Below are 10,490 nucleotides of genomic sequence, written 5' to 3'. Positions count from 1 at the left end.
CAGAGCAGGATCAGGAGAAGGAAGGTCTCATTCCCTGAGGGGAGGTGTTTGTCTGGGGAGAGAAGGGGAAGTGTGGGAGCCCCGGCCTTGTAGCAGCCTCATACAAGAAGTTCAGGTTTGATAATAGCTTCCATTTTATATGAAAAATATATAAGTAATGGATAAGCAGTTAAAAAAAATCCAGTACCCCTGTTAAAAGACCTGTTTAAAAAACCCAAACACACCTTTAATAGCAACTTAATCCATTAACATCCCAGTTCATTAAGATAAATTATAAACTCTATTCAAATAGGTCCAAAAACTCAAACATTTCCTAGAAAACGTTTTGGGAGGTGGAAAAGATGGCTCAAGTGCAGCTGAAGAACTTTGTTCTGTTTCCTGGTATATGGAGCTGCTCCCCTGCAGCTTCCAGGGAAGAGTTCTGTCCTTCAGTGCCGCCATGGGAAACACTTCCCTGAAGCTTCTGGAGTGCCAAGAGCCAGCAACGTTTCAGTATAATGACAGTAAAAGCAGGGGGGTCTTTTGGTCAAGAAAGGCATTCATGGTGTGGGGAGCTACTGCTCTTCCCTGGCACATCCCAATTCATCATCTCCATCTTCTTCTGTGGGAGCATCCTTGGCTGCAGGAACCTGAGGGTCTTCAGTGAGGTCAGGGGGATCCTGAGCAACTGGGCTGTCAAACTCCTCTTCTGAATAACTGCTGGGGAGCTCTGTTGGGAAAAAAAAGAAAAACCATGAGCAGATACGATACCATTGCTGTGTTCAACTGATGCTTCCATCACCGGAATGCCAGGCTGTGGCAAAGGCAGCTCAGAGATAAGAGTTGCACTTCACCAGAGACAAAGCTGTCACAGCTTGGTACAAGCACCAGGGAGTTTAGCTACAGGAAAACTGTTGAAATGTGAGAGTTGCACATTGCAGCACTTCCTAGGAAAGCCATCAGGGCCGTGAGCAGCAGCTCAGGCCCCTGCCCTCCCTGTTCCCACGGCAATGGGGTCCTTACCCTGGTGCTGGGACTGGCTGAGGCCCTGCAGCCGCGCCTGCCTCCGCTCCAGGGCCAGCTGCCGGTTCTTCTTCATCCGCTCCTGCTGCTCCTCCGTCAGACTCGGCCCAGGCAGGGAAATCAGCTCCTCTGCACTGCCACAGTGGGGATGTGCATCTTCAGCAGCTGCATCCAGCCCATTGCTTGCCCCTTCTCCTTCTGCTTAAAAAGGAGGGGTGGCACGGGGAAGAGGGGCAGAATCAACACTTTAAACCCACAGAGATCCACAACACGTCAGTCAGAGAATATTCTGAAAGCATTTCTGTGTTCGATATTTTGTATTGACAGCTGAAACTCATTCCATAATTTAATTTTAATGGGAAATTTTCTGCCTAGGCCCACATCCCCAATATTCAAAGGGCACAAGAGCTCACACACACAACAATCAATGCCTGAGTGCAGAGGCACAGCTCTGTGTACTGAGTTAGCAACATCAGCTTGAAGGGTCAGAAGGGACAGGAAATCCAAGCAATCCTTAGGGCCAGGTCATTTTCCTCCCAACACTACTAATAAAACAGTCCTTTAGAAAGTGGCAGGAGTCCTATAGGAATTCCAACCTTTCAAGGCCAAGCTGTGTGACACTAATTGAAAGTGGGGATGGCAGGGGATGGAACAGGATGGGTTTTAAGGTCCCTTCCCACCCACACCAATCCAAAATTCTGTGAATCAGAAGTCTGAACACATTGAGTACTCAGTTCTGAATTCAGTGTGCTCTATTACAGAGATATTTACTCATCTGCCAGCACTCAAACATGCAAAGTGGAGGCAGTTCAGCAAGACAAACTTCACCCACCCACAAAGCAGCAGAGCACCCAAGGCCTCTGCACCACTTTAAGCCCGTGAATAGAAAGGAGAGCTGACAAAAAGGGTGGGTTGTTAATACAACACCCCAGCCTGAGGCTGTATTTCACACAGTCCCCCAGGTGAGAGCAGCTCGGCTCCCTGCAGGCTGGCAGGGCAGTGTGTGGAACCATCGCACAGAACAATCCCATCTCTCTGCAGACGCTGTCGGCAGGAACCACTCGTGTTGCTGTCCGTGGCTGCCTCTGGCTGCAGTGCAGCTCTCACACTGCAGCAGCAGGGAAGGCAGCCACGTGTCACCACTGCCCCGAGGGCACCCCAAAGCCCAGGCCAGCTGTTTGCACTCACAACTGATCCACACCACCACTCCCAAGCACTGCCTGGGCTGGAGGCTGAGGTTCATGTGGAGACAAATGGGACAGTGGGCAGATAATGCTCTCAAGAGAGACTGACAGTAGAAATGCAAAACCCTGCACAGATCCTTAGGAATGACAATGAAATTCCCTCCTTTCTGCTGCTAAAGTTTCTTACAAACTACCATGTGAACTCTACTTCCTCTTTAATTAAAAAACTGGTTTTGTCTAATTTCTATCTGATTGGAAGAGACTCTTGCCTTAGGTCCTCGGTGCTGGGTTTTGATCCTCCTGGCAGAAGGAATTCTCCCAGAGCTGTGTGCCAGCTCTGACAGACACAGCAGTGCCCCCAGCATGAGCAGGCACTCTGCCTATGAGGGACACCAGCCCCTGACTGCACTGCAACTCCTCACACAACAATCAGCCTGAGTTGGTGATTCCTGCTTTAACAGGATCCAAGAGCTCTCCAGACTGCACTCATGTGAGAGTGCAACACAAACCTGTGTGCTCAATAATTGCACTTTTAGGGGTTTTTTGGAAGAATATTTCCAACAGTGCTGGTTAATCCCATTTTCTATTTCCTTTCAGCAGACCATGCAATTTTATTTATTTTTACACATATATGGTCAAGTACCAGTTCAGTTGTGTCATCATAAGACTCACAAAAGCCTGGTTTTAAAGCAGAGACCTCTCAACAATTTCTTCTACACTGGAAAAGCCTATCATGATCATTCACTTCTGGGCAGTAGGAAGGGAAATAAATAATCTTAAGCACTGAAGAACTGAACAAATAGCAAAGAGAGCATACCTTCACTATTTTTGAAGTCTTCATGTAAAATAGGAAGATCAAGTCTAATCCGCTTGAGGCAGGTCTGCAGGTGGGACATTAAAAGACTGGTGTTTCATCTGCAGCAGGTTTTTATGTTCAACTTTGGGAGCATGGGAAAACCACAGCAATTTTACACTTTGTTACTCTGAAAAAAACACTCTCACTTCATGTCTATTTGACACACAGACCTTCAGTGCTGGGATCATCTTCCCAGTCCTTCACCTATCACCCAGCCAGGTGAAGCTGAATTCTTTATCAGTCGTCGTTTGCAGGTTCAAACATTAAAAATCGACCAAACAAAAGCCAAAGCCCTAACCAGTTCCAGCTGGTTAAGCAACTTGCTGGGGTTAAAGATGGCCTGAAAATGCTGAAGCCAATTCTCTGGAGGATTATTTCAAATAAAGAAAGGTTGTATCTAAATATAAACATAAATACTAGACAAAGCTCTAAATTGAGAGAAATTTATTTAAATAACATTACACTTCTGAGCAGTATGCACAACCTAAATCTTCTTTTGCTGCTTAATTGATCCCCTAGACCTACCTCTTGCACTATTCCAAACACCATGAAGAGCTGCCAGAAATACATACCTGAACTTCCTTTTTGTTTCCCAAAGACTCCACTACGTCAATAAAATCCTCAAACTGCAGTTTTGGGAACAGTCTGTGAGCCCAGTGCTCCATGTGTTGGATCAGAGTCTTCAGGTCCTCTGCCTGGAGCAGGAAAGACAACACCCAGCTGCTAAAGCTGCAGAGGGCAATGGGGCAGCAGCTCCTGAACACTGGAGCATCTGCAGCCTGACAGTCTCTGCAAAACGTCAGCAGCACCAACGTGGGGGGAACCTTTCCTTCCTCCTCCCACAGCCCATGTCAGTGGAGGCTCAGGCTGTGAGAACAGCACTGACACAAGTCCAGGGGAGCATCTGCATATCCTGTAAAACATCTGCTCTTACACAGGTCCTGAAGCATTGTCCTTAAACAACCAGGGCTGAACTCAGGCTGAAATAAATCCACAGGGGCACAGCTGGCACTGCTCCTGATGTTTAGAATGCAGATACATCAAATTTAGGCTGATCTAGGAAAGGTTTTTGCACCTTTCAGCACTACTGCCCAGTTCCTGGGTGCTCCAGTGGTAATGAGAACACAAACCAGAGATGCACAGGTGTCCTTGAAGTGTGCCAGGAGAATCATGGAATTGTTTGGGTTGGAAAAGTCCTCGAAGATCACCGAGTCCAGCCACAGCCCAGCACTGCCAAGGCCACCAGTGTCACATTTGGATGTCTTTTAAATCTCTCTGGAGATGCTGACTCCGCAGCACAGGCTGCCCAGGGCTGGACAACACTGCTGGTGAAGAAATCTCCCCTAACAACCAACCTAAACCTCCCTTAGCACAACGTGAGGCTGTTCCTCTTGTCCTACTGTTTGCTGCTTGGGAGAAGAGACCGACCCTCCCCTGTCTACAACCAACTCTAGAATGATATGTAAAGGAAAATAAGCTCTGCATGTTGAAGTGCACCCAAAACAGTAAGAAAGCTTGTAGAGGAAGTCCTGCTTTCTCTTTGCTCAAGTGCTATGTCACACTTTTTTAAAAAAACCATGGGATTCAAAACCCTGCTAGTATGGACAATACAAGAGTCATAGATGGGATATTCTACTTTTAGAGTTGAGGAAAAGAATTTTATCATCAAAATATGGATTTTTTTTTTAAAAGCATTTCATGTTTGTTTTAAAATTTGCAGCTCCAAACTCCATCAGGGCTTGTCAGGTACTGCTGGAAAGCTGGCCAGCAAGAGTCCTATCAATGCTCCCCATATCACATGGACAGCACTCCAGCAAACCTACATTCACCTCCCAGCAAACAAAACAAAGCTCACCAGCTCTTACCTCGTGCCCTTTGCCCTTGAACTTGACGTTGTCAAACATGTGTCTCAGAGCTGGGAGCCCTCTTTCTGAAGTTAACCTGGGAATAGGAAATGGGGGAGTTATTTGATACCCACTTTCTTCTTTCAATTAACAAGTAAAAAAAATAACAAAGAAAGAAAAAACTCTCACATTGCTTGAAACAACTTAAAGCTTGGATTCTTTCTGTTGATTATAAAGAACTCACACCAGTTTTAGAGGTACCTTAATCATTTTCTCCCACAGCCCTACATCAAACTTAGCACACAAAGAAATATTCTGTATAAAGTTACCTTTGGGCATCTAATCTAGGCCTTGGTCTCTTTACTGCCTTTTGTGTGCTCACAGCAGAATCCTTTGTTTGGGACTGCTGGTTTCCATCTGGATCTGGAGAAGAAAACAGCATCATTTAAATATTCAAACAATTGCCATCATCTAGGATTGTATTGTGTACATTTCAAGTTTCTACTTATATTTTTGATAAGTGCATTGAGAGTGCATCCAACACTTTTATCTCTTCGAAAAGCCAAGTCATAAAGAGTAACTATAGATCATTGCTGTACAATTATTTGTAGAAACATTTTGTCAGAAGAGCTAGAGTTTTATGAAGATTCCTTTCTGCACAAATTTCCATGGATTCCACAAAAATAAAGTTTTCCCACAAGCTGGAAAGCATCTCATGATTAACAATTTAAATTTACAGTTTGTTTTCCGCCTATTTTAATGCACCGAAGTCCAACACCACTAATTCCGATTGCACAGCGTTAGAATGGGATTTTTAGGGGTCCCGGGTGCTCACCTCCATTAGCCTGAGCCCACTCTGCGTCGTCTCTCCCTGGAGAGGCGGGAGGTGGAAGAGGTGGGAATGTTTCGTCTTCTGTGTTCTCATAATCAGGAAGATCAAACAAGTTGTTCTCTAAAGGATCTAGCATTGCCACAAAGAAGCCTTTTTCCCCTCCTGCAGAAAACAACAAAAGCATTTAAAGAGAAGCAGCGAGGCTGCCACAGAAGCGGATAAACGTCAATTATATACAACATGTACAGCTTTTTCAGGAAAAGGTCTGCCAACCAGATCGTCATACAAATTAAACAGCAGATACCATACAGAGGATAACACAACCCAGCCTTGCTGAGCCGAATAAAACAAGGGTTTGTGATGTTCCAACTCGTCGAAGTTACTTGGGAGTGGCAGGAATTAACCAAAATAAGTGGATTCCTGACCACAGCGCTCATCCATGGAGCCGCGTGGCACTCACATCCCCCACCAAAGCCTCGGGGGGTGGAGTGGCAATTCCCCAAATTTACAGCGCGCTCACCCACTCCGAAACGCGCTCTGGAGGAGGAGCAGTCCCCTTTCCCGGCTGCTCCAGTGAAGCTGACCCAGAGCCCCCGGCCGGAGCGGGCTGGGCTGAGGCGGTGGCAGGAATGGTTCGGTTCCTCTGTTTCAGGAGCGGTCTCTGGAGCGGGGCTGGCCTGAGGCGATGGCAGCTGAGGCGGTGGCAGGAATGGCTCTGTCCCTCTGTCTCAGGAGTGCTCTCCCTCTCGGAGCGGCCCCGGGCTGAGGCAGTAGCAGGCGAAGCTCTGTTTCTGTTTCTCCGCTCCAGGAGCGGCTCCGGCCGGACTGAGGGGCCGGGGCCGCCCCCGCGCGCGCCGGGTCCCGCGAGAGCCCCGAGTCTCGCGAGCTCCCGAAGGCGGCGGCTCAGGGGTTTTGGCGCCAAAACGCAGCGGGCGGGGCGAGGCGGCTGAGGCGATCCCGGGACTATGGAGTCCGGGAATGGTCCGGGTGGGAGAGGGCATTACAGAGCATCTCATTCGCATTCCAACCCCCTGCTCTCGGCAGGGACACCTTCCACTACCCCAGCTTTCTCCAAGCCCTGTCTAACCTGGCTTTGGACGCGTCAGGGATACAACAGCTGTTCTGGGCAACCTGGCTGCATGGCTGCACCACCATCTCAAGGAGGAATTTCATCCTAATATCCCATCTAAACGTACTTTGTCAACTTGAAGCCATTGCCCCTTGTCCTGTCTCTCCAGATCCTTGTAGACAGCCCCTCTCCATCCTTCCTGTAAGGTCCCCTCATGAACTGGAAGGGCACAGGTCACCCCAAGGCTGCTCCAGGCTGAACAATCCCAGCTCCCTCAGCCTCTCCTGGGGCTCCAGCCCTTTCCCAGCTCCGTTCCCCTCCCTGGTTGAAAGGACAGGTCTCTGCTAAGGAAGGCAGGAGCCTCTCTTGAAATGGAAAATGCAAATCTCCTCCCTTCAAATTATTATAATATTGAAATTAAGGGGCCAAGATGTGGAAGTAGGAATAACAGTTCTTTATTAGGGGAAATAAAAATAAAAATGCAGTAATGCAAAACAACAGTGCCCTGCTCCTGTGGCCACACTGCTCCCAGTGCAGGCCAGGGATTGCCCAGCCTGGCTCAGCCCAGGACCAGAACAGAGCCATCCTGAGATGTTCTCCAGACAAAGCCCTCTGGGAATTGACAACTGAACAGTTTGCAGTTGTCCAGGCTGAAATAAATACACCGAGCCCTCAGAGGTTTGGCAGCTGTGCACATAAAATGCCATGTAAGGATCTGGGCTGCAGGGACAACAGCAGAGGCTCCAGGCTCCTGTCTCCAAAGCAGCTGGAGCTGTAAATTGTTCTCATATTTTTACAGCTCAGTCCATAGAAGTGTATCTGACTTAAATTATGGTCTCTTTTTTGTTTAAACAAAACTATATAAATTAATGCAAAATATTAATCCATTAAAGGAATTGGTTTTCCCTTATTTCTCTATAAATTCAAATTTGACATACAATGTTTCTGGTAATTTAATGTATTCTTTCTAGTATGACAAAATCAATTGCAGTTACCTTCTGGTTAAAATTCTTTTAACAGTAAATGTTTAAAACGTGTATTCACAATTGCAGCATCTTTTATAATCAAGAATATATTAAATGTAGAGAGAACACGCTAATGGATTTTTTAGCACTGAATCAATTAATCTTATCTTTTTAGATATGGCCAATTTCTTCAATCGATTGAGGCAGCTGAAGTATGAAAATTAACACAGAGATTTAATAATAATCATAGATCAAGTGCTGCTAATTTCCAGCACAAAATATTGTAATTGTCATATGAAATTACTGAAAATCAAATATCTACATGATGAGCTCTTTGCATTGAAAATAATTGTCGTTCTTTGTACTGAAAAATCCTGACAAACAAACAAACAAAAAAAAATCAGAAGATCACTTACAATCTCTGCAGAGGATACAGGGTTATAAAACCCACCATATTTATGTGACTTTGATTAATCAATATTTTTGAAGAGTGTTTAATTAGAATCTGGACTTGATGACCTAGGTGGTTCTTTCCAGTCCTATGTTCCTAATTAAATAAAAAGCAAATGCTGGCAAGCATTGATTATTGGTTTTCCTCAGGAAATGTATAACCAACCACATGCTGCTAAAATAATAAGTCAGGAAAAAACAAACAAAACACCCCCCACAGGTTGTCTCCATTCTAGAAAACACTTCTGGTTTCTAGTTTAGGTGAAAAGGAAATATTACTGCTTGTTTCTGTTTGATTACTGTAATTTCATTAGGAAAACTGCAGAAAATTATCACCTTATTTTATATTTCAGTCTCATTTCCTGCTTTGTTACACGTAATATACAGCAAAGCAAATCTGTCAAATGGATAATTGCCTGCTTCCACACTTGAAAGGGTTTATTCCTAAGGGAGCAGAATTTGCTTGGCAAAAAACCCTTCAAATATTGTGTTGGCAAAGCTGTTCATGCCATAAACCCTCACACAACTGCTCCATTGTATCTGTTTTAACGGGAAGTCACATCCTAAGGATTAAGCAAATTTCAGTTATTTGTAATTTATACTTATTTACATTTAAACCTTGCTGATCTAATCTAAATTTGATATTATGCAGCCACCTTAAATGTTAATTTCTAAGCTTTTAATATATCACAAAGGATTCAAATTGTGCTGCGATGCACAGGGCTCTTTTAAATCTGTGTTTCTTAAGGAAAATAAGGTGCAAGGCAGGTGTGATCTCTGTCAGGCTCTCTGTTAGCTCCCTTCAAATAATTTTTGATCCTCTTGGACAATTCTATTCAAATTCAAACCAGACTTCTTAAATTCCATTGCTCTATGGGACTAATTATTTGCCTAACTTGCTTTGCTAACCACTAAATAGATTAAGAAGTACTAAATATTGCAAATAGAAGTTTCTGTGCACATGTTTTGGCTGTAAAATATGCAGCTCCATGTGGCAATTGGGTTTGAAAAGTTGGCTTAATTTAGATGCAATTGATCTATATAGTAATTGTGGTTTTCTTTTCATGCAAGAAATTAGGCAAAATTTTGGTTTCTATAAGGGGAAAAAAGTGGTAATGAAGACAAGCTTCTTTGTTCCATTTCTGTTTTCAGAGACAAATTATATTTTTCCAAGCAGTGGTGAAATCAATAAATCAGAAGGTCTCCCCGCTCAGAAGCCTCTCGCTGAAATGACAATGCCTTCTCTTTTTTCTTCATCTTTTCCTCTGTGATTCACCTCCAGAAACACCTGTTTGTACAGCAAAACACAGTTCCTTCCACAGAGAATATTCAAATTTCCAAAATGTGTGTTCTGTTTTGGTTGGGGAAATGCACTTAATTTTTAATAACTAATGCTCTGAAGTTAAACCTCTTTGTTTTACAGACAACAGCACAGAAATTATTTCTGCAGTGGCATCAATCCATATTCCCATGAATTTATTTCCAGATACAGTGAATCCAAGATATTTTTTGGGTTTTGTGCTTTGGTCAAAGGGATTTGAAAAGAGATTGATGAAATGAGTAATTTCACAGTCCAGTGTTCTCAGTGCAAGAATAAAGCACTCCAGAGGAGGGAGCTGTCCCTTAATATCTGGAATTGGAAGGAGGGAATATGTCTTTAATGGCAAAGCTGTGGGGGGAAAAAAAGTATTTACTTTAGAGATGGATAAGATGACAGGAACTCTTCAGCATTTTTGCATTATATATGGGGAACCTTGTTCAACATTTCAGTTTCTGTAAAAACATTAATGATTACTCTGATTAAAATATAATTGTACTTTTGCAAACCACAAAAATTTAAATCATGCAGAACTCAGGCTGGTTCTTTATCCACAGTATTCATAGTAGAAATTTTGTTATGGAATTAACTCTGCTCTTCTTCTGGTGTCAGAATCAACTCACTGGAGTATAAAAAGTGTCCACGGCTGGAAAGATGTTATTCATTCAGGTGGTGTATTCACATATCTTGTATATGAAAAGAACAATTAGGGAATCTCAGGGGAAAATGGAGCTGCCAAAGAAATTTGGTTTTTCACTCTTTCACCAGTACCAAGGCACTACCTCCGCCTCAGTGCTGAGTTCCTCGGTGCTGCTTCACTTCTTGGCTCACGTGTGTCTGTGAGAGGTTTCATTTATCACTTAAGCAAAATTATGAGTAACTGCAGATTCTTTTCTGCTCCATGTGTCATGTTTGTTGACAGATGGAACGCTGTGTGGTACAGAAATGTACAGCAGCAACAGAAAGAATT

At 44.1% G+C, this 10,490-nt stretch overlaps 1 protein-coding gene and 1 non-coding gene across 3 annotated transcripts; both read right to left on the bottom strand.

Moving 5' to 3' along the window:
• Positions 1 to 110: 110 nt before the first annotated feature.
• On the bottom strand, positions 111 to 6,578 carry TIPIN (TIMELESS interacting protein). Of its 2 annotated transcripts, none has more exons than XM_071441171.1 (8): positions 6,239 to 6,578; positions 5,722 to 5,880; positions 5,216 to 5,309; positions 4,908 to 4,983; positions 3,615 to 3,737; positions 3,004 to 3,067; positions 1,003 to 1,203; positions 111 to 709 (listed from the first exon to the last, which is right to left on the bottom strand). In XM_071441171.1, the coding sequence occupies exons 2-8, from the start codon at positions 5,852 to 5,854 to the stop codon at positions 555 to 557; spliced, it is 846 nt and encodes a 281-aa protein (XP_071297272.1). In that variant the 5' UTR covers positions 5,855 to 5,880; positions 6,239 to 6,578; the 3' UTR covers positions 111 to 554. The 2 variants fall into 2 exon arrangements, with proteins under 2 accessions (XP_071297272.1, XP_071297273.1); XM_071441172.1 differs by having other exon boundaries at positions 1,003 to 1,200.
• Positions 2,001 to 2,135, bottom strand: LOC139597091 (small Cajal body-specific RNA 14). Its single transcript, XR_011681507.1, has one exon. It is a non-coding gene; the product is annotated as a small Cajal body-specific RNA 14 (non-coding RNA).
• Positions 6,579 to 10,490: the final 3,912 nt, after the last annotated feature.

This window comes from Agelaius tricolor, unplaced genomic scaffold (genome assembly GCF_023055355.1).
Source record: "Agelaius tricolor isolate 1412-34295 unplaced genomic scaffold, bAgeTri1.0.p SCAF_16, whole genome shotgun sequence".
Lineage (NCBI taxonomy): Eukaryota > Metazoa > Chordata > Aves > Passeriformes > Icteridae > Agelaius > Agelaius tricolor.
Note: the sequence above shows the minus strand (reverse complement) of the source record. Positions and strands in the feature narration are given on the sequence as shown.

Coding starts and splice junctions, on each gene's coding strand:
- TIPIN (XM_071441171.1), bottom strand. CDS start 5,854: ATGCTAGATCCTTTAGAGAACAACTTGTTTGATCTTCCTGATTATGAG. Junction 5,310..5,721: donor GTGGGCTCAGGCTAATGGAG/GTGAGCACCCGG, acceptor TTTCTTCTCCAG/ATCCAGATGGAAACCAGCAG. Junction 710..1,002: donor CAGCCAGTCCCAGCACCAGG/GTAAGGACCCCA, acceptor TTTTCCCAACAG/AGCTCCCCAGCAGTTATTCA.